Source organism: Chinchilla lanigera, unplaced genomic scaffold (assembly GCF_000276665.1).
Source record: "Chinchilla lanigera isolate Chin_1 unplaced genomic scaffold, ChiLan1.0 scaffold00015, whole genome shotgun sequence".
In the NCBI taxonomy this organism is placed as follows: domain Eukaryota; kingdom Metazoa; phylum Chordata; class Mammalia; order Rodentia; family Chinchillidae; genus Chinchilla; species Chinchilla lanigera.
The window spans coordinates 8,763,656-8,786,286 of NW_004955416.1; the positions used below are offsets into that span (position 1 = coordinate 8,763,656).

The 22,631-nt window shown below is 51.8% G+C and overlaps 1 protein-coding gene across 3 annotated transcripts in view; it reads right to left on the minus strand.

Annotated features, from left to right (window-relative positions):
- Window positions 1-1,964: 1,964 nt before the first annotated feature.
- Window positions 1,965-22,631, minus strand: part of Pla2g4e (phospholipase A2, group IVE) — a 60,565-nt gene continuing 39,898 nt past the window's right edge. For 2 of the 3 annotated variants that reach the window (XM_005381321.1, XM_013512528.1), the window contains 15 exons: window positions 20,971-21,013; window positions 19,846-19,909; window positions 18,967-19,127; window positions 18,766-18,852; window positions 18,394-18,431; window positions 17,034-17,169; window positions 15,717-15,853; window positions 12,420-12,642; window positions 10,751-10,865; window positions 10,087-10,224; window positions 8,658-8,765; window positions 7,993-8,196; window positions 6,765-6,931; window positions 5,201-5,384; window positions 1,965-4,767 (listed from right to left, as the gene is read on the minus strand). In XM_005381321.1, the coding sequence (XP_005381378.1) occupies window positions 4,547-4,767; window positions 5,201-5,384; window positions 6,765-6,931; window positions 7,993-8,196; window positions 8,658-8,765; window positions 10,087-10,224; window positions 10,751-10,865; window positions 12,420-12,642; window positions 15,717-15,853; window positions 17,034-17,169; window positions 18,394-18,431; window positions 18,766-18,852; window positions 18,967-19,127; window positions 19,846-19,909; window positions 20,971-21,013 (2,026 nt within the window). In that variant the 3' untranslated portion in view covers window positions 1,965-4,546. The remainder of the gene's footprint in view (window positions 4,768-5,200; window positions 5,385-6,764; window positions 6,932-7,992; window positions 8,197-8,657; window positions 8,766-10,086; window positions 10,225-10,750; window positions 10,866-12,419; window positions 12,643-15,716; window positions 15,854-17,033; window positions 17,170-18,393; window positions 18,432-18,765; window positions 18,853-18,966; window positions 19,128-19,845; window positions 19,910-20,970; window positions 21,014-22,631) is intronic. The other variant, XM_013512526.1, reaches the window with a different exon arrangement.

A 22,631-nucleotide genomic window follows, 5' to 3' on the forward strand; every position in this document is an offset into this window, starting at 1 on the left:
TATTAGCTAAATGGCTGTACTTGTAATTGTGCAGGGTGATGATAGTACCCACATTGTGACTTTGCTGTATAAATTACCCCTGACCGAAAGCCTTAGTGGCTACCCACTTGAGGCCCCTCCTACAAATCCAGGAGCTATTCTTCTTCCTTTTATTTCCAATAAAACTCTAACTTCCTCCTTCGGTTCATGACTTCCTCAATGTTGTGAGACCACAAACTCACACATTTGACATCTGAGTGGTCGGGAGATACAGTTTTCCTCTATCACTATGTTAATGATACTGGGTTTGGTTTGGTGGTATGTTAGCTAACGGACATGTGGGACTTTCAGGAAGTCTACTTCAGAGGAAGACAGTTTCATCTTCTTTTCCTTCTTCCTTGTTGTGTCCTGAAATATGGGTGTGATAGTTGGAGCTCCAGAGCTCATCCTGGACCATGAGGTCAAGAACCATCATAATTTTAGATCTTTAAGTTATATTGTAAAATTAATGCACACAGGTATAGCATTTGAGTATGTGAGTTTGGATACATGTGGCTAGAGCTAAAAGGTTGAGAGTTTTCAAAACAGAAGCATTAGTTGAAATCCGGGTAGAGATGAGACTGCTCAAGGGAGGAGAGAGAGAGGAATCCAGCTGTTAAAGGACAGCAGGGGAGGAGCAGCTGGAGGAGAGGCTTCCTCCTTTTAGCGGGCAGAAGTTCAGTGCGGAAAGTGTCCAGCTAGCTTCCCAACCCCTGCTGCGAGCTTTTGTCTTTGCATTGTGAAACTCATTGTCCTTGGGTGACTCCCACATGGGACCAGAAGGAAGCTATGGGCAGTGTGGAGTCACTTGCTGATGCTTTTCATCGTCCCCGTGCCTACAACCGTGGCTGGCAGGCAGTAACTATTTGTAAGCTGGACTGAACTGAGGCGTGGTTGGCAAGGAAGTCACAGGAAGGGAGGGCCTGAGGGAGGAGGGAGCCATCTGCAGGTCTAGGTGACTGGTGGTGGTGGGTGCTGGTTCCTCTCTTGGGACAGGGTCTTTTTTTTTTTTGGTTTTTCTCCGGTACCAGGAACCGAACTCACGACCTTGCGCTTGCCAGGCAAGCGCTTTTGCCGCTGAGCTAAATCCCCAGCCCTGGTTCCTCTCTTGGGAAGGAGAGGGAGAGACTGGGACAGAGGGGTACTTGGGAGCCAGGGGATTTTACTTCTTTTCTAGCTAATCATGCTCCTAGGCAGAGGGCCGGGGACCTGAGAGGGAGCCACTCCTGGCCTCTATTCTGTTGGAGGGGATGACACTTTCATCATTTGGCTGACTAACGCACTGCTTAACTTCTCACGTATGTATTAACATCTCTCCATTCCCCACAATCAGAATCTAAATTCCTGGAACAGACTGTTTACAGCCACTGTGCGCTAAGTAGGGGCTCTACCGATGCCAACTGCCTTTCCTTCCTCCCAATCAGTGTTTCCTGAAAAACATGTGAGCTGGAAGCAGCCGGGGTCAGCGTGGGATGTCGCTCCATGTGTGAGTGACATGGCTTCATAAAAACAGGAGCGGAAGCTGAGCACAGTGGCACATGCATGCAATCCCAACAATTTCTAGAGGCTGAGGCAGGAAGATTGGAAGTTTGAGTCCAGCCTGGACAACTTAGTGACTTAGTGAGAACTTGTCTCAAAATAAAAATAAAGAAATGAATAAATAAAAAGGGCTAAGGATGTAGTTTAGTGCAAAGGCCCTGGGTTCAAGCCCCAGTATAAAAAAACAAGCGAAACCAAAAGCAAGAACAAGAGGAGTCCTCACCATAAGAAGGGGTGGGAGAAAGCAAAGCCTTCAGAGAAGGCATGGCTTAGAAAGGGACCACTCTGGCCTCCCCCAGTGGTGAGAGGAACTCTGGGGGAAGAAGGAAGGGACCCAGGAAGCTAGGGCAGGGAGAAGGGCAAGAGTGATGGGTGCTTCATAGCATCAGATCATGAAAGCAAATGAATCCACAATCACATGGCCATTTTATTCTGTGCTCAAATAGTAAAATGATGGTACACATTTCACTTCACACTGTGATGGACCCAAGGCAGGACCACCTTTCCCTCAAAGCAGACAGGCCTGTGCCTGCTTGCTCTGAAGTTAGGGAACCCCATGCTTGCAGCTGGGAGGGCAGAGTGGGGTAGGGCTGCCCTGGCAGAGGGGAGAGGGGTGATACACGGATTAGGTCTCAGGTGGAGACTGGTGTTGCGGGTCCTGATCCTTGAGGCACCAGCTTCCCGGTGCCTCAAGAGAGTCGAAGGAGTTATGGTGTCCAAGCTTGTAGGGGACAGTGGTGTAAGTCCACTGCTTTCTAACTCTTTCCCCTTCACTTCCCTTCCTTCCTGTGCTCTTTCCTCTTTTGTGTCATTAGGAACTGAACCCAGGGCTTTTGCACTGAGCTACACACCCAGCCCTTTTTTATTTTGAGATAGAATCTAAGTTCCTAAATTGCCCGGGCTTCGCTCCAGCTTGCTGTCCTCCTGCATCAGCCCTCCAGAGGCTGGTAGTACCCTTAGAAACAATGGAGCTGAGGAAGTCACTTCCTTCCATCCATTTAATTTTGAACAGCACCCTGGCCATTCCTCCTTCCATTGTCTTACCAGAGGTAGCGAATCACACAAGAACTCAGGAGATCTTTGATGCCCTAGACAAGAACACGTGTGTTGCATCTCCTAGCCTGACATTTAGTCATCTTCACCCTACCTCATTAAGGGTTCATAAATATGTACTTCATCCATGCATGTAATTAAGATCAAAGTGAAAAAAAAAAAAAAAAAGATCAAAGTGAATTCTGGGACAAGCATGTGTGCTGAGAGCCCCTGAGATAACACAGCACGGTCTCAATCATGCCTGTCCATCACACCTAGAGACTGAGGGGAGGCAGCTGGGCTGAGGTGCAGACCTTTAAATTCTGAAAGCCTGATTTATCAGTGGCTGTTGCTGTGTGCTGTGTTTTGTGCGCAGTGTTTTTACTTTCCTCTCACCCTGGCACCACTTTCTGTCTGTGCCATGTCTTTCCTTGGCATAGACTTGCCCTGAGCACAGTTTCTTGTGATCTTCAGTAAATGCGGCTGCTTTTCACTTAGTGTATGCTTGCAAATGCATTGCTCATTGTACACAAGGGCCTGGACTATCCCTGCCCATCTCGCAGTAACACTGGGATTACAGGCTGTGCCACTACGCTGGTAGCTCGGCTTCCTTTCCAACTTTAACTCACACAGGAACCACACAAGGGTGGGGTGGCATGGGAAAGGAGGCCTGAGTCTCTTTACAGTGCAGTTCCATTCAGGGTGGCTGCGCAGTCCCTGCACATCTGCATTTCTAACCAGCTCCCCACCACACCCTGAGCAGCAGGGATGTAAATGACAGCCCACTTTTTCTAAGTTTGGAGTACCTGTCCCCATTCATTTCCCAACAACAAAGAACTGCTTAGGGAGGAGAGTGGCCCCACACGGCTTGCCGGGCTCTGCCCAGACCACGTGCCTTTCTGTCCTTCTGTGCCCATCAGCCAGGGCACATCAGTGGCTCAGGTGACACCTTTCTTCATTTAAGTCCCTGACCCGCAGGGAGACCCGGTCACAATGACTGGGCTTCTCTGCGTCCCATGGTTTCCCAGGATTTGGTGGGAAGCCATCTCTGAGCAGGGCAGGGAGGAGTAGTTCTTTCTGGGAGGGCTGCCCTGGCCTGTCCAACTTGCTCCTTCCTCCCTTCGTTCTCCAAGGGCTGGAGTATACTGGCTTTGGGATCACACTTAGAAATAAATAATCTCACCTGTAAACCAGGCGGCCAGGGCAGTGAGAGAGATGAGAGGTGTGTGGGCAGCACTGGGCACTCTGCTCACCTGAGGCCGTCTTTTGTAGCCTGCCCAGATCCCCAGCCTAGATCCCCACTCTGGGAGCCCACACTTCGCTTGGCGTTTTGTTGGCACTGGGTGCTCAGCGTGGCTGCCTGGTTGGGATTGCAGGCGTCAGCAGCCCCTGGTTCTGGGCAGGTGCCATGGGTGACTGGTTTGGCTTTGTTGGTGCAGACACTAGGATATCCCTAGTTCTCCATCTAGGTCTCCTAGCATCCGGCTTCCTACTAATACCCTGATTCATAAAATTCAAAATCATAAAGTATTTTGATGATAAATATAAGATGCAATTACCTTAAAATTTGAAAAGCATTTTTGCAGAGAAACTAGGAGTCTTTCTCACTCCTCCTGAGCATCCCCTAGGCTCACTGTGGGAGGAGGGAGAGGGAGGAGAGGGCTCCGAGCCTGAGGTTCTTGGGAACCAGCCCCTCTCTCAGGCCACACTTCTCTCTGTGCTTGAGGAGAACGTTGGGAGCCCATGGCCATCACTCTTCCCGGTAGGGAAGTAGGGAAAGAAATCCCACAGGTATAAAACCCCAGTATGGCTCCTTTCTCCCTTCTCATGATGTTTTTGGGTGGAAAGCCCAGGCCACCTGCCTGCCTTCCTGAGCAGAGAGCAGGGCTGGTGGCGTGGCCTGCGATGGCTGCAGCTCTGACAGCAGTAGACGCAGGACGGGTGGGGCTCCCTGGGCCTAGGAAGGACACTGGCTCTTCAGGCGTTTCTTCTTCTCCACCGCCAGGCGCAGGGCCTGGAGGAGCTTGTCTTTGTTATTCAGGATGTTGTACTCCGAGAGCTTCACCAGCTTGTCAAAGGCAGCCTCTGTGTATGTCAGCTCCTTGGTGGCGTAGGGAGATTTGGGGCCATAAATGTCAACTTGGCCCAGCTCCATCTCCTCGGGGCTCCGCTCCACACCTGGGGTAACAGAAAGACTTGTTGTGGACCCTTATTATGTCAGGCTGCAGACTCCTTGCCACCCTGCATGGATGGACACTTGCACGCAGATGTACACACACTCATATACTTGCACACGTGTGCGCACACACAGACATACACACATGTGTGCGCGCACACACCTCAGGGCAGGGAACAGCTTTCCCATTTTGGGTTTGCTCCAGCACCAATCAGTTCCAGGCACATAGCTGGGTGTCAGGAAATGTTGAATGACTAAATAGAGTGGGTGGTGTGGGCGGGGCTCTCTTCTTCCTGGCCAAAGCCAAGATGGCTCCAAATGCAGTGAAGTGTGGCTTTCCACTTTCCACTGTGTGATGGGGGCTTCCACAAGTCTAAAGCAGGCACTCTCAGTCGGGGGCTGGAGGGGACTGGGGACAATGAGGAGGCAGCTCACCTGGTGCCTTGTACTTCTGGAAGGTGTCACTGATGAGCGGGAAGAAAGTCACAATGGGGACATCAGGATCCTGGGGCTGCTCCATCAGGTAGCACTCCTGGAGGCTTTCGTCATCATCCTGGATGTCATAGCTGGGGAAAGGGATGCCCTGCACGGTGCAGTACTCACAGGTCTGTTTCATGGGCTGGAACATCACAAGGGAAAGGTTTGAGGACTAGAGGGCTAAGGGTGGGCTAAGAGATGGAATTCTTGGACCTAGCTTCCTAATAACTATGTTCTTAACTGCTCTGACAGTTTGTGATATTTTTACCAGGTCAGAGTAAGAAGCCTCAGGCAGTGGGTTCGTGTGAGCCCACCTGCTAGCTCCTTCTCCAGGTGAAGTAGAGAGAAGATCCCTGGCCACTCACCTACACAGAGACCTGTGTAGATGTGTATGGTAGCCTGTGGGGCAACAGTGACCAGAGCTGGGTGTGGTGGCACACGCCTATAATCCCAGCACTTGGGAGGCTGAGGTGGGAGGATCGCTGTGACTTTGAGGCCAGGCTGTGCTACAAAGTGAGTTCAAGTCTAGCCTGAACTGCATAGTGAGACTCTGTCTTAAAAAGACAAAAAAAAAAAAAAAAGAACCAGAGTCAGGACCAGGCGAGACCCGTGTGTAGGAAAGTACATTGTTACTTATTTATAAATTTAGGTCACAATCATTGCTGTCACCTTGATCATTTATCTGTATTTCCTGTTCCCTGGCTTTGGGATAGGACTGGATCAAAGTAGACCAAAGCCAGTGTCTTTTCTTGAGAGGGCCAGAACTTCTCAAAAGTAAATACAGACCTCTCTGGTCCTGGCTCTTCAGGGTAACTACACAGAGGACTATTGTCCCTGGGGAAGGAGGGTCCAGTATGATTATTTTGAAAGCATGACATTCTAAGCTCTTTAAGTGGTATAAAACTTTATTTTATTTGGTACTGGGAATTGAACTCAGGACCTTGCACTTGCCAGGCAAGCACTGTGCCACTGAGCTATATCCCTGGCTAATATAAAACTTTAGAGTGAACTAAGTTCTATTAAGTCCCCTGGCCTCAGTACGGGGGATAGAACCCAGGGCCTTTGCACTGAGCTACATCACCAGCCCTTTTTTTTTTATCTTAAAACGGTGTCACTAAGTCACTAAATTGCCCAAGTTGGACTGAAACTTGCAATCCTCTTGCCTTACCTTTCCAGAGTGCTGGGACTATGGGTGTGTGTCACTGCACTTGGCTTATAAAGGTGTTTTAAAATATTTTTTAAACTGGTGGCTAAGTATGGTCAATGCTCAAAGAAAGAATAAAACTGATATTTGCTAAGTGAACTTATGTCTCCCCCAGGCCCCACTGTGTGTGATAGCCTCATGGCTGCCCCGACGTTTGTCCCTCCAGCTTTGCGCCGTGCCCTATGAGCTGAGCTCGTCCCATGCTAAGCCTCAGAGCCACTGAGAGGGCCAGTTCCCCCCCAACAGCCACTGAGGCCACCAGGGCTGTGACCTTGGTTGCACCTGTGCTCAGAATGGAACCTTGCTCCTAGCACTCACCTTTGTCTGGGACCCTGCACAGTAATTGAGGTGGATGATGAGGTCGGCTTTTCTCTCCTGCCGGAGGAGGGGTGCACAGCTGGAGTTGACGAAGAATGCCGTGTCCAGCAGGTACAAGTGTTTTGCAAACTCTGTCAGCTGGTTTGGAAAGGTGTCCAGCACTGTGTCTAAAAGCCAAGATTTCCTGTTATCAGGGTGCCACGCTCCAAGGCACCTGTTGCGGTGAGTGCCCTGCCTGGCGCTTCCGTCCCCCAGCCTGGGCCACTGGCCCACAACCCCAGCTTCCCTTCTGGTTTCGTCTGTTCTCTCTCTCCTTTTCTTTTTCTTCTTTTTATTTTCTTCTCTCCCCCTCCACCTCTTTTGTGATTCTGGGGACTGAACCCAGCGCCTTTGCACTAAGCTACATCCCCAGCCCATTAAAAAGATTTTTAAAAAAAATTTTTTAAGAGAGGGTCTTGCTAAGTTGCCTAGGCTAGAATCAAATTTGTGATTCTCCTACCTCAGCCTCTCAGAGTGCTGTGTGCTGGGATTTCAGGCACGGACCACCGTACCCCAGCCTTCCCCGTTCTGACTGAGACACTTCTGAGCCCCACAGTTCCTCTGGGTGGGACGGTGATAACAACACGCTCTTGGGATTTTAGCAAGTGCTTTATGGGTTATACACAGAAACCCCCCTCCGACCCAGCCACAGAGCTTGTAGGATTATAGGGGCTTAGACCATCCTGCAAACTAGGGCTACCCAGGGCCTGAAGCCTATTGCCCTTCTGCCCTGCACCATGAGGACAAGGGTTAACAAGTAGGACTCAGCAGCCTTTGCAGGCCATAGCGAAATAAAATATCAAAAAGGGTGGGAAGCCAGTCTTCGAGTCTTAGCAGGAGGAGGTGATGAATGGTAATAGGGGAGAATGGTTGAAGACCTGGCACGGCTACTCCCTCCCCAGGGATTCCTGCACTCGGTCACCCTTGCCCAACTTCGGGGACAATGCTTTAACACCCTGTCCCCCAGCACAACTGCAGAAAAAGAACTGTTTCTGGTCTGTAGGAGCAGGCCACTGCTGGATTGTGGTGTACAATCCCACAGCGCACCCTGCTGGTACATCCATAATCCATTCATGGCCAAACGTTAGGGGAACATGGCCAGAGTTGTCCACTCCCCTTTCTCCGAGGCAACTAGGACTCCGCTGCTCTCCTCCCAACAGATCTGGGTCCTAGGGGCGCCCATGGGTACCTTTCCACTTCTGGAACTGGCTGTTCTGGAGATAGTCAGTGTGCAGGTGCAGCCCATACATAAAGTTGTGGAACTCAGACACGAAGGACCGGTAGGTGAGGATCTCTCGGAAAGTATTGGACAGCCGGGATGCTGGGGTCACTACTGAGGTCTCCAGGACGTTAGTATTACATTTGGGGATTTCAGGCAGGAGTGGCTCATCTACTGCAGGGAGGGGATAGAGGGCAGGTCATATGAGTTGGGGGCCCCAGATCACCCAGGTGAGCCACCAGCTGACTGCCTGCCCCCAGAAGGGTCCGTAAGTACAGCTCGCACCTTCCTTGCCTCGCTCTCCAGGGCTTGGCCCTGGCGCCAGGGGACCCAGGTCAGAGGCACAGGCCAGGGGCCAGCAGTGGAGATGCAGAGGTCCCAGAGAGGACGGCAAGGCCAGAAGACAGAGCTTCAACTGCACTCACAGGCTCCTACCCTCACCCACTGTCCCGGGCACCAGTGGTGTCCTGGACTCTTGGGCCTTGGCACAGGCTCACCTGGACACCTCCTCCCCTGCCCCCGGTGCCTTCCGTGTCTGTGGGCCACAGGACAGTGTGGACACACACGGCAGGTCCTGTGTTCGTGCCCCGTACTGCCTATTAGTCCACCACGACGGAAAGCCGTGGGTCACTCACCGATGTCATGTATCGTCTCCCTCGTCCATCTGTGGAAAAACTCCTCGGAGGTATTGCACAGATTCCAGGCATCGAGCAGGTTCAGGGAGAAGATGCTGCTCCACAAACCTAGGGCGCAGAGCCATTGAGCAGTCCTCCCCAGAGCCTGGGGCCCCACGAACCTGGCAGCTTCTGCCTCACCTGTGCCACTCCTGCCCAGGTGCTCAGGGGTCGGGGGCCTTGGACTCCCTTCTCCCATGGGCAGCTCCCATGGCACTGGCCCTCGGCCCGTCCCCACCCCTCAGTGCAGGGAGCAGATGTGAAGGTAGACAAGGCCCATCCCTGAGGGGGCTTCATACGACAAGTGTAGGCTTTGATTTCCAGTCCAGAGCTACCCCTTGCATTAGTTCATAGAGCTAAAGTGTTTAGGGCAGTGCCTGGCATATGGTGAAGCTTTGATACATGCAATGTCATCTCATTAGTTCCAAAGTGTAACATTAATAATAATAATATTCATTAACTTTCTCACATTTACTGACCCATTGGGATCCTCTCCAAGGTAGGTGGTACTTTTAAGTCTAATGCACAGATGAGAAAACTGAGGCTCAGAGATGTTAAGTAACTTAGGCAACTTCACACAACTAATAAATGAAGAACCAGAGTTCAAACTCAAGTGCATGAACTACAGTTTTCAGAACCATATGGCCACTAACATAGGTGTTCGGTAGATGGAGAGGCCACTGTGGGATGGGGGCTTCTGGGTAGGTTTCACAAAACAGATGGGACCTGAGCTGGGCCTTGTGAAATGGGTTGGACTGGGATAGAAGGAAGGAGTTTAAATAAAGGGTGTAACTGTTACTGAGGCTGTAAAGATGGTCTGTGTTCTGAGGTCACCCTTTGGCAGATGCAGTTGAGCCGCTGAAGGGAAGAACTGGGTGTGGACATCACAGTTGCCCCTGTACTCAGTGGCCCTGGCTTGGGAAGGACTAGGGAGCCCAGGGTGGGGAGCTGGCTGGGCTTCCCCAGGGACTCTGCCCTTTATCCCGTGGTCCCTTCTGCCCAGGGGCTGAGTTGGCACCGGAAGCAGGCACACCGCTGCCTGGAGCCATGGGTAGGGAGTGGGAGTTACAGAGGCTTCTGTCTCAGCCTGCTCCAGGGAGACCACTGGAGACCAAGCCGCTGGGAGGGTCCCTAGGATCCCCAGTGACTGGTGTATGTGTCATGTCAGGCCTTTCTGGGCCAAGAAGGCCACAGCGAGATTAAGGCAGCTTTGGAGGCTGGCAGGTTCCTTGGATAAGGTAGTGCTGGAGTGCCAGAAAGTCACGCGCTCAAAGGCTAACCCCGGCGGGCCAGCACGGGGACAAGAGCCTTCCTGCACTCCTCTAATATAAAGTTAGGGCTTCCTCGGCAAGGGGCGGGGTTCCCAAAGGGCCTCCGCAGCCAGAGTCACCTAGCATGTAGCACATTCGCGACTCAGGGATCCTCTTCATCAGCCGTCCCATGAAGAACTCAGAGCCGAAGAGCTCGGTGGGGATGAAGGCCCCGTACTTCTGCATGCCCACCTCGTAGGGGGAGAACTCGCACCACTCTGCAGCAGGGAGCAGCAGGGCAGGGCGTTAGCCCCAGGCCAGGGAGCCAGGGGTACACAGTTCAGCAGCTGATGGACACCCTCCCCCAACCCCATCCACCTTGGGGCACTTGGGATAGGGAAGCTGCAGTTCCCACAGCGGACACAAGGGGCGCCTGCGGCCAGCTTCCGCAAACTGACAAAACAGCTTTGCAAGCTGCTGGGTGCTTTGGCTCTTCAAAGCCAGATAAATTAAATGGGGGCCAAGCTGACCCCTGATGCAGGGGCGGTGTTCCCAGCCCTTCTCTAGACAGCTTAAGAAATATTAAGAACTCCTTCCTTTCACAACCTTGAAGTTTGCCCCCATCAAATGCACCCACAAGCAGAGACCCAACCCTGGGGTGGAGCAGACTGGGGAAGCAAAATTGATTTCTTCAGTTTTCTGATGTGGAGGTTGGCAGAGAGTGTGTGGGGAGACCTGGAGGTGCTGAGTGCCTCTGCCCGCCCAGAAAGGGCCCCTGCCTAAGTCACTGGCCTCCAGTGTTACCTCTGAAATCCTGGTTGCTTACATCATCCTTGACATTGATGGTGAGGTAGATGGGCAGGGGGTTCTGGCCCCGGCACACAGCGGCACGCTGGTCTGACAATTTGCAGTCACTACTCTGTGGGGAAAGGAATTGGTTAAGGGGAAGCAGCAGGCAGAAGACCTCGCCCCGTGCAGGAGACAGTATGCAGGGTGGGAGGACCACAGGGACCTCAGCAGACATTTTCGAGCCCGGGTTGCTGTGTGGGCCATAGACACCAATCAAGCATGTTCTTACAATGCTCCCGGAGAACGTTCCTACCTCCCTGGGTCACCCACCAGCAGACAAACACAGTGTGGCCCAATGATTTGGGGGCCTCCTTTGAAAGAAGGAACTAGCTAGACACAACGGAGCCCACTGTGCTGAAAGTAAAGCCACAGATTCAGGGGAATCCAGTCCCCTGTCACTGCCAAGGGCAAGAGATAATGGCTCCTGCTTTGGCGGAGTAGAAGACAGAGGCCTCCCAACAGCATTCGAGCTCGCTTCCTGGCTCTTCTCCACAATAAACCCTCAAAATGCTCAGCCCACATGGGTTACCAGCTACATCTGAATCACCAGTAGCAAGCTCAGGTCCTGGCACACAGCAAGTGACTAATTTAGTCAAAGGATTGAAGGAAGAGATGAGTGAATACTGACGATGAGTGAATACTGATGATGATGGTGAAGTCATCTTTGGTTGCTCAAATTGTCTGATTCTCTAGAACAGGGGACGTACTAAAAGATAATCTGCTGCCCCTCCCTCTTCTGGCAAGTTCTGCTTTGAATGCAGAACTCCCAGGCACATTTGGGAGTGGGGTTGCGAGCCGCAGGCCCGGATACAGGTCAGGAGGACAGCTCTGCTTCGCGGCTGAGCAATAGCCAAAGCTCGTTCCCCCGTGGGCCTCTGTGGCCTGAAGGGTCCAGGTGTTAGTCAAGCCCACCCCTGATGTCCAAGATCACAAGGTCACTGGAGGACCCCCTGCTCCACCACATCCCACACAGCTCTGCCAGCACAGGCTGGCTGTCTTCTGGGGCAGACATAGCTCCTTGGTTCTTAGAAGGAAAGAACCTGACTGGACAGATTTCCTGCATAGTGGCCAGGAGAGAGCACCATGCACAACTCTAACTGCCGAGAGAGTTACAAAGGGCCCCAGCTGCTGCACTCTGAGGCCATACATCCTTTGAGCGCAGCAGCAGTGCTGAGCAGGCCCATTCAGGAGACCGAGGACACCACTCATAGCTGGCTGTGGCAAGGGACCCTCCAAGGGCCGTGTGGAGCCTTCCTAGACTGCCTCCAGCCGTGGATGCTTCCATCTGACCTTGTTTCCTCAAGCCTCCACTTAGGGTCCGACTTGCATCACGGTTGACAGCTCTCCTTCCTCCTCCTTCCCCATCTTCTCTCACAGGTGTCTTGCTGTGGCTTTAGGACAATGTGCTGCCCATATATTGGGGTGCACCTAAGCTGCCTCCAACACAAATCCCAGTCATCCTCTAATGGGAATGTGAGAAGACCACTGAACCACCTTCCGCCATTATGCATCCAGAACCTTATGGTTCATACAGTCCAAGGATGCAGCGGCAGGTGAACCCAACCTCTGTGGCGACCTCTGATGGAGAAAGGAGAGTGAATGCCTGGAGAAAGTGAATGCCTACCTCATCCCCCAGACAGGACTCAATCAGCAGGCCCCAGAAGTCTGTGAAGGTGACCTTGTAGCCTTCCTGGCTGCGCTGGCGGAGTTGCTCCTTGAATTTGTAGAGCTGATCTGGGAAGAGGGAGGGCATCTTGTCTTTGACGGCATGTCTCCGGGCCTCGAAGATAGCAGGCTCCAGGTTTTTGGAGGACCATTCAGGGTCACGGTATAAGGTAGCCATAGTCCTGGAGAGACAGGTATGGCTGATAGAGCTGACTCAGCCCTGGTCTGATCAACGCTGGGTCCAGGCAGGTGAGAACGTGGGCAAGTCATGGGGAGCCCTAAACCTGTGAGAGGAGCCTGGGGAAAGAGGTAAGATGGGGCCTAGTGTGGGAGGGAGGTGAACCTGATTACTCATAATTGCAATCTACTATTTCTCCAGTGCCCACTGTGTGCTGGGCCCAGCACATCGGTTATGATGAAGATTCCAGACCCAGGTCTTCTTAGGGGCAAACCTGGCCCAGCCACTCACTTGCTGTGTGATCTTGGCCTAGCAACGTAACCACTCTTCACCTCAGTTTCCCTGTCTGTGGAGTGAGGGGGACTCTGATCAGAGTTCTTGTAATGATCACTTGAGGTGTCACAGGGGAAAGCTTTGAAACAGTGGCTGGCGCCGAGCAAATGCTGAGGCCACCTGCAAGCCCAGGTGTGGTCTGTCCCAGTCCCGAGCTCTCTCTGCTGAGTGTTCATTCCCATATTTATGATACTGGCTAAAGCTTTATTTCTCTTTTTTCTTTTGAACTTACATGTAGACCATGAGGGGCAGCAAAACCATGATAGTGATACTCTCTGTCCTGTACCCCAGCCTGGGCCTAGCCTCTGTCTGTCTCTTCTTGGGCTGGCCCCCTGTTGTCTAAGGCAGGGCAGGGAAGGGCCTCTCTTTATTTTGCACTGAAAGTGACCCATGGCGTAGAGCTTGCTGGGTTGCAGTTGTATGAGCAGTGGCTTCTTCTTTCACAGGACTTGGTCTAGGGAAAATGGGATTTGGTCCAATTTCATGGACAAAAAACACTCCACTTTCCATAAGGTTCACGGTGTTACCTTTTTTTTTTTCTTTTTGAGACAGGGTCTTGCTATGTAGCCCAGGCTGGCCTTGAACTCGTGGCAATCTTCCTGCCTCAGCTTCCTGAGTGCTGGGATTATAGGTGTACACCACCATGTCCAGGCTACTTTGTTACTTTTATACTTTCAAAAACCGTTATTAATGGTTGTTTTCAAAAGAATATCTCCCAGCCAGACATAGTGACACACACCTGTCATCCTTGTACTCGGGGAACCTGAGGCAGGAGGACCACAAGTTTGAGCGCAGCCTAGGCTACTTCACAACTTAGCCGGACCCTGTCTCAAAATAAAAAATAAAAAGGACTGGTGATGTAGCTCAGTGGAAAGGATTCAATCCTCAGCACTGAAAAAAAAATATTTTTTAAAAAAGAAAGAATATTTCCCATTCTTTCCCCAGGTCAGGGCCCCTCTAGCCTCTGACCCTCCCTGGTTGGGCCCGAGGTCCTCCCTATCTCCTGCCTCCCCATTTCCTGTTTACCCCACAGCAGCAGGTGGGGGCAGATATCCCTTGACCTTGGAGGAGGTGAGTTATCCTATGGCCTACTATCTGGAGTCGCTTCTCGCATAAAGAACAGGGACCCTGAAATAGGTTCCAACTCCTCGCTGCGCTCATTAGCTGAGTGGCCCTCGGCAAATTACTGCATTCCTCCAGCTGTACAATCATGCTGGGAAAATTTAGTTGGCCTTCCTTATCCTCTGGTTCCTCATCTGCATGTTTAACAAACCATGGACCACAATATTTGAAAAAAAAATTGCCTCTGTACTGAACTCGTTGTATGGCTTTTCCTTTCTTGTTATTGCTTCCTAAATAAGACAGCATAACAACTCCATACATACGATTGCTCACATAGTGCTTGCACTGTATTTGGTATTACAAGCAATCTAGAGATGTTTCAGGTACACAGCAGGAGCATGTAGGTTACGAGTAAACACTAGCCATTTTATATAAAGCTCTGGAGCATCAGTGGGTTTTGGTATCTTGGAGGGGTAGGCTCCGAAATGAAGTCCCCTCTGATACTGAGAGACATCCATGCTCAGCATAAAGGCCACACCAACAACTACCAGCCCTTGCTTCCATCCCATCTGGGCTGAAGCCTCCAGGCCCTGACAATTTTCCAGGGCCAGTTCACATTTGCTTGTTCAAATGAGAGGCACCGAGAGCTCTTCTGGGGTAAAAGGGACAGTAAGAGACCAGGGCTCCCAGGCCTACCAGTCACTGGCACAGTAGATGCAGCCCTGGCTGAGAGGCCTGGGGTGGTCCCAGATCCCCAGCCATCCAAAACCAGAGCTACGTGATGACCTTGGTGGTTCCCGTCCACCAGAAAAATATTCTGTTAGATAATTCTGTTACATTAAGACAAATATATTTATGTTATTGAAACATTTCTTGCCAGGTATGATAGTGCACACCTGTAATCCCAGCACTTGGGAGGCTGAGGCAGGAGGATCACCTTGAGTTTAAGGCCAGCCTGGGCTACAGAGTGAGTTCAAGGCCTGCTTGGACTTACATAGCAAGACCTTGTCTCAAAAAACCAAAAGCCAAAAAACAACATTTTCTTTAACCTAGATGTCGATTTTTTTCTGATTTAAAAAGTCATAAGACATTTTTATCTATCATGAGCCCTATCAGGAATCTTATCAGGAGCCTACACTCTCTCCCCTTGGTCCCCACCAGAGTGTGGAGGGGGTGTCCTCATGAGGTCCTGCCTGCTCTCCTCATGCTGTGGGAGGCAACTGGACAGGGCAGGGGAGTGGACAGGGTATAGGACAGGGGGGCCTGCGGGAGGGGAAGCCACAGCGTTGGGGGTCAGCTCTCCACCACGGGAGACTTGCACAGCCCTGAGAGAGGGCAGCCACATTGTCCTAGCAGGATGGGGTCAGTGGCACCAGGAGTTCACTCATGGGCTGCCATGTTCCTGGGTCCCTGCCATGGTGCCGCCAGTAATGGCATGTACACGCTGGCTTTGTGTTCTTAGAACTCTGCGAGCCTCTCAAGGTCTCGCTGCACTCCCAAGTGGTCAGTGCTAGTTATCCCCACTTTGCAGATTTAGACACTGAGCCTCCAAATGTTAAGTTTCCCGCTGTCCTGAGTCCCTTTTGCTTGGGCTGGGAGGGGACAGAACCTCATCAGAGACCCCAGGCAGGCCATTTGCTGCCTGCTGTGGACTCCACTGGACAGTGGCTCCCAGCTCCTTACCAGGTGGACCCAGACAGGCCGGTGATGTAACTGCTGCAGTCCAGAAGGTTCAGCTTCTGCAGTCCCAGCAGGTGGCCGTACAGGGAGGTCATGGACCTTGCTCCGCCCCCGGTGGCCATGATGGCTATCAGTGGTACCTGCGGTCACGGAGGAGGCAGACTGCTGGCGGGGCTCGAGGGAGAGCTGGGTAGGAGGGGACTTAGAAGCATAGACAGCAGGTCAGATAGAACAGCAGGAGGGACAAGGCTGGCTAGACAGCAGGGAGCGGAGGGGCGAGGAACAGCATTAACTGTCCTTCACAGAGCAGTGGGGGTGTCGGGAAGGGCTCTGGTGAGTCACGGGCAGTCATGGCTCCAAGGGTTCATATCATTCCCATTGCAGGCCTCAGGTGACAGATGACAGAACTGGGGACAGGGCAGGGCGATGGGGTCTCAACAGTGCCAAACCCGTGTCTTCCATGGATGGATGTGAGGTTAGGACACCAGGCCCAGGGCTGATCCATGGCACATGCTCAGTACTGTATTTTTAATAGCAGGAAGGAGTGAACTTCTGCTCTGGGGAGGAGCGGGAGGGCAGGGCAGGGGGACACTTGTGGGTTGACATAGGTTTAAAATGCTCGTAGTGTATTTCTCTCCAAAGATGGGAGGGAGAAGCGGGCTCTTGGCTAAAATTTACTCTGTTTTCATTTAGCAATAGCTATAAGAGCCTTCAGTTGGCTGAAGCCCATTTACAAGTTGCCCTCTGCCCCCTGTGGTCTCCATCTGCACTAAGGCCAGACTTAGAAGGTGGCATTCAGAGGCCAGGCCTGCCTCCCTGGGCAGTGTGGTCCTCAGAGCCCATGAAGGAGGTGGTGCCGGGCCCTGTCTACCTCTGTGGGAAGAAGCGGTTGGTCCTGGGAGTGGAAGCCGCTTGTCCTACCGTCTGTGTATACAGATTTGAGGGAAGAGATGTTGAAGGATGAAGGACCTATGGCCTCTTGGGTAGAGTAGGGAGATGCACCAGGTGATAGAGCTTAAAATGTTTTCCAGCTGGGGCACGGAGGCCATTTGGCCCCTGAGCCGTTAACGCAGGCTCAGTCACTCAGATCCAGCACACAGCAGCAGCAGGAGCCCTTTCTTTCTCTTTGTACTTGGCCTCCCCTGCCCTGGTGAGCACGTATCTGAGTCATATCCGGTGCAGCTGGAGCATCCGTGGCAGAGAGGCAGTGCTGTGGCTGCTGAGGGCAGGGCAGGGCTGAGTGGCTGGTGGGGTGTGGGGTTGCAAGAGCCAGCGTGGCCCCGAGCACCCGAGCCCAGGCCGGCTCCTCTGCTTACCCACCTCATCCTCGGTCAGGTCCTCCTCCAGCTGCAGCACTTGCTTCAGCGCCTTGGCCACCACCACCCTCCGTTTTTCCAGAAATTCCAGCTCTTCGGGGCATAGGTTGAAGCCCAGCCGTACATCCAGTGTGTCAGGGCTGGGGGACAGAGGACCTTAGCTGAGCAGTTCCCCCATCTCCAGCGTCAGGGGCCAGATGTGGCTTTAGGGTCCCAGTTCTGCTATGTACCACATCTGCAACCTTGGGCTTCTGTGTTCTCATCTGTAAAATGGTGCTTACCCCTCAGCACTGTGTTCAGCACTTAGTGAGGTAACAGATGAAACGCCCCAAACCTCACTGGCCCGCTCTACACTGGTGTCTCACAAAAGAACAGCCTCCTTGCAGGAGGGATTCTTTGATACCTGTGCCCCCTCCGCAGGGTCTGGAAAGTTCAGGAGTGCTTTCCCCTGGTACCTTCAATAGTCTGAGGCCCAACATGGTGAAAAGGGGCCCGAGATCCTTTTGGCAAATCCTCTAGACAGGGGTCTACAGTACGTACTCTTCTGAGCTCCATCAACCAGCTCCCTGTTCCTCACATTCTTCACTAAGCCCTTCTTGATCACAGAATCACGCTCCTGCTGAACTTGTGCTGCTGACAAAAGCTCTTCATATCTCTGACCTCACTATGCCATCCCCATAGGTCTTGAAGGCCAGGGCAGGTGCTGCCATGACATGCACAATTCTTGCCCCCTTCCTATCACATTCTGACAGGAGCAAGTCCCAGCTCTTAGCCTGGTATCTAAGAGCTTACCTGACCTTTCCAAACTCACATCAAGCTACTTCCTAGAAAGGGCCTGGCAGGCTCGCAGAGCCCCAGGAGGAGCCTGATTTCTGCACCTTTGCCCAGGCACTGGGCCTCCTTGGAATCTCCCTTCCTTTGCCTACCTATATCCTTCCATCCTGCAGTACCTGCTCATGAAGCCCAGTAAATCATCATGATCTTGGATTAGGAAGCAATTTCTTAGATCCAACACCAAAAACACAAGCGATGGAGAAATTAATAGGCTCCATCAAAAGGACACCATCAAGAACACAAAAATATGATGCAAAAATATGTACACAGAAATAGGAGAAAATATTTGCAACTCAGGTATCTTATAAGGGATTTGTACCCAGCATATAGAGCAAACTTTTACACCTTAAGGCAAGCAGGCAAAGAGTTTGAATAGACACATCACTGGCGAGGTATACAAATGGCCGATTAGCCATGAAAGATGCTCACCACCGCTAGCCACCAGGGAAATGCAAATGGAAACCACAGAGATATTGCTTTGCACCGGTCGGTATGGACAAGCTAGAGGAAGGACAGAAGGGGTACTTTACCAGGGCGTGGACTTCATGTGTAATTCATAGTTCTCACCCTGAGGATAGAAAGATGAACAACTTGTCACGGATAACAATTCAGAGCCAAGTGATCCCAACCAAAGAGGGGGAGACCGACCATGCAGCCCACCTGACCTGACTCAGGACGCACGCGCACTGCAACCCCTCTTCCTCCCCTGCACACGACCTTCCCCGCCACCTTCACTTGGCTTCCACATGTTCTGTGGCTCCTCCACCTGCCTCCCAAGACCTCTCAGTGCTTCCTGGGAGACCTCACATGTCCCCTTCCCTTGTGTGCCCTGAGCTCGCCTGCTCTCCCAACCACAGGAGCTCCAGGCAGAGCCACTTGGGAGCCCTTTCCCTGGTCCTCACCACAGGCAGGATCGCAGCTTGGCCATCGGAAAGGCAGTCGAGGGGCTGGCTGACAGGACCGTTCTTGTGTGCCCTGCAGCAGCCAAGCTGGAAGCACAGGTGCGCTTGGTGAGGGGGTAGGAAGAATGGGGAGGGCACCCCTACAACGTCCTCCCGCCCAGTTCCCTCCCCTCATGCCATCACAGCCACTGTGCTGCGTACCAAACAGTCCCAGTGGCTCTTAGGCACAGCCACGTCCAAGCGGGGCTGGAAGAACTTGGGGTAGTGGAAGGAGGCAGGGTCTGGGCAGCAGGGCTCCCTGCGGGGTGAGATGCGCTGGGTGTTCTCGAAGGATTCGGTCACCGTCACCAACAGGTCTTTCACTGAGAAATAAAACAAAGGTGAGATTCCTGGGAAGCTTCTCTCTACCCACCCCACTTGGCCCAGCAAAAAGCCTGTGTGGAGGGACCAGGAGGTTTCTACACGGCCTGGCCCTGGTTATGGTGCCTTAGAGTCCCATTCTGTCTGCAGGGCAGGGCCCAGAATCTGCATTTTAACCAGGCTGGCCACCACTGCTGATCAGTGAGGTCCTCAGAAAGCCCTTTGGGTTGCTGAGGGCGTCCTCGAGACCAGTCCTGGAGTCATGGCCGCTCATCCCAGCGTCAGTCTGGAGGCAGAGGCCTCTGTCTTGACTGCTATCTTCTTGGGACAAGCTGGAGGCTGCAGGGGCCTGGGGTGGGCCGGCGAGGAGTGTTTGTACATCTCTTCTTCCCTTCCACCTAGAAGTCACCAGGACTCTGTGAAAGGTGAGCTGGCCGGAGAAGGGGACACAGGTAAAAGGACCCACAGGGCCACAGCTGCCTTGAGAGGGGCACAGAGCAGCCAGGTGTGTGTAGAGGGCAGCACTGGGTCCCAGACCCAGGACACCAGGGAGGCTGGCGGGGACAGAGGTTCAGGACCCTGAGGGTGGGCGTCTTGGCCAAGTTTTCCCCCGCTTTCCAGCCTCTGCCTCCAGACTGCGACCAGGCCAGCAGATGATGCCGGGCTTGGAGGCAGTCAGCCCTCCCTCCTCCCCGCAGGGTAGGGAGCCGAGATGCTCACTTTTCTTCCTCTTCCTCTGCCTTCTGGATTCCGCATGAACCTCCAGGCAGGAGACTTGGCGAGACTGTCACAAAGCAGAGAGGGTCACTGGGACGCAGAGCACAAGCCACTCCTCTCTCTTCCAAGCCAAACGGAGGCAACCAAGATGGAGGGGCTATATTCTGGGTTGGCTGACCTCAGACTGAAGCTGGCTGTGCTGCCCCCATTTCTGACCCCAATTAAGATACGTGACTCTGGTCAGGGACAAGATATTTGGCGTCTGATAGTGAGGCTGTCCCGTGAGCTCTAGGACACATGGTCATAACTTACCAAGGGGCATGCTAGGATCTAACCAGGGCAGTGTTCTTCTCTGCACTTCAAAAGTGAGGACTTTCGGAGCAACCCACTCGGGTCCCCTTCTGTCCCTCTCTCAGATGGATGCTTTCTTTCCCTCAATAAATATTTTCTGCTCTTAAAAAAAAAGTGAAGACTTTGAATGAGGTAGTCTTTGCAAGAAGCAGAAGCAGGCCACATTCTTTCACAACAATTTCCCAAAGCCTCTGCCTTTTTTGTTTTTGATTTTGATTTTTGCAGTGCTGGGGATGGAACCCAGGACCTCATGTGTGGCAGGCAGGGGCTCCAACCCAGGGCTACACCTCTGCCCCCCAAAAGCCTCTGCTTACTGAGAGAGAGGTCTCCTTAAACCTTGGGCCATTAGATATATTTGATTAAAATGTCTGTACCAATGGCTGAAATAGGGGAAAATATTTAATACTGCAGTTCCGCTTGCAGAGGCATTGGGGTTGTGGGGGACAGGGCCAGGACTGAGTCTGAGGAGGCTCCCCTTAGTGGGTTCTTTTACTAGGAGACCCTCAAGAGGAAGGGTCATCTTCTGAGGATCTGGGGTGCTGGGCCGGGGTGATGCCTGAGCCACCCTCTCCCTTCACTCCCGGGGTGATCCCCTTCTCCCTGGATGCAGGATTGCAGGCTGCTATCCATTCCTTCTTGCACCCCTGTTTAGCTGAGTCATTTAGACCAACTCCTCCAGGGTTCAGGACAGGACAAGGCCCCACACGGGTCCAGTGTCCTCTCTTCTGGCAGCAGCAGCCAGATGTGACCTCTACGGCTACAGGGAAGGAAAATTACCACCAGCACGCCATTGGTGATGAGGGTCTCCGGCGGAGAGGGGCTGAAAGACAAAAGGAGAACTCCTCAGTTCCTCCATTCTTGATTGATTTCTCATGCAGATGACATAAATAAGGTCAATAATAAAACAGCAGACTCTTCTTGGCTATCCTAAAAAAATCAGCTTAACAGACCTTAGATTCGTAGTTGATAAAGGAGGAAACTGGCATTTTAAGTAGAGTGTCCACAAGAAGATAAGAGTTATGGGTTAGAAGGCACAGAAAAGCTCCCATTATTTTTTAAGGAATAACTATTCTTTATATCCAACTAGATGCAGCTGTGTATAGTTATAAGGATTAACAAGCTGCAAGAAAGGGGCTGTCGCCCACCAACTAGGGCAGATGTAAACATTTTATTTATTTAACATCTATTTTATTTTATCTTCTTTTATTTTAGGTTCTTTGGGTAACTTTAGGCCTTAACCAAGCTATAGGGTTTTGTTTTTTCTTTTCCTTTTGTAGACACAGCTAAAAAATATTTGGCTATAGGAAATATGTTATTCTTACAGCCTTGATATTCAGGGTAGATTGTGAAATGTAAATTTCTGTGAGATTTCAAAGACTAAGATTATTTTGATAACATTATTTACAGAGTTAAAGAGATGTGGTTGTCCCAAGTCTGTTGAGGGGAAAAACTATTACATATAATAATTCACTTGGAATAAATGTTTTGCATGAAAAATAAAAAATCCAGCCTCCCCTCTGTATTTATCTACTGCATGCATCTAACAGTTTTGACCCAGCTAGAGAATAGTTTGGAGATGTTAGACATCTTTGTGTTATAAAATCAACATCCAAGTTCACAATTAGCTTCTGATCCATAGCCTTCCTTGCAAAATTAAGCCCAAGATGACTGTGTCTTCAGATCAACTCTTTTTTTTTTTTTTTTGTCTTCTTGAAACAGGGTTTCACTGTGCAGTTCAGGCTGGCCTTGAATTCACTTTGTAGCCCAAGTTGACCTCAAACTCACAGTGATCCTCCTGCCTCAGCTTCCCAAGTGCTGGGATTACAGGCATATGCCACCACGCCCAGCCATCAGATCAACTCTTATTATCAATTTTGACGTATTTCATTTTGTAAGCCATTTTCTAATTCAGGCATGGAAGCTCTTCCCAAAGGTCCTGTCAAACCAAGAATTGGAGGAGAGATTTTCTTCAATGTGAAATAAAGCTGATTTTAATTCACTAACCAGCTGTTGGTAGGAAAGAAGGTCCCTCAAATAGTTCCCAGTTCCCCCAGGCAGAGGACGCTCCCAGTGGGGAACTTGATCAACCTACTGTCCCATCTCACGCCTCTCACCCTCCCCTGCCCCCAGGCTGATCACAAGCGCAGGGACCCATGCCAGCCAGGGTTAGGAAGAGAGGAGGATGGGCTGCCCCATCGCAAGGAATTCTGCCCTCCCGGGTGTGGCTTGCCCCTCTGGGCAGGCCCCTGCTTCCTCCCTTCTTTCTCTTTGCCCTCTTCTCCCCCTGTCTTCAGCTGTGTGTGTCCCTACAGTCACAGCCCCCAAACCCTACTTGTTGGCCCAGGGTCTCCCTGCTGACCTGGGTCCAGCTGCTTAGGCCAGGGTTTGGGTGTGTTTGTTCTGACAGTTCTTGGTCAAGAGAACTAAGGTTTTGATTT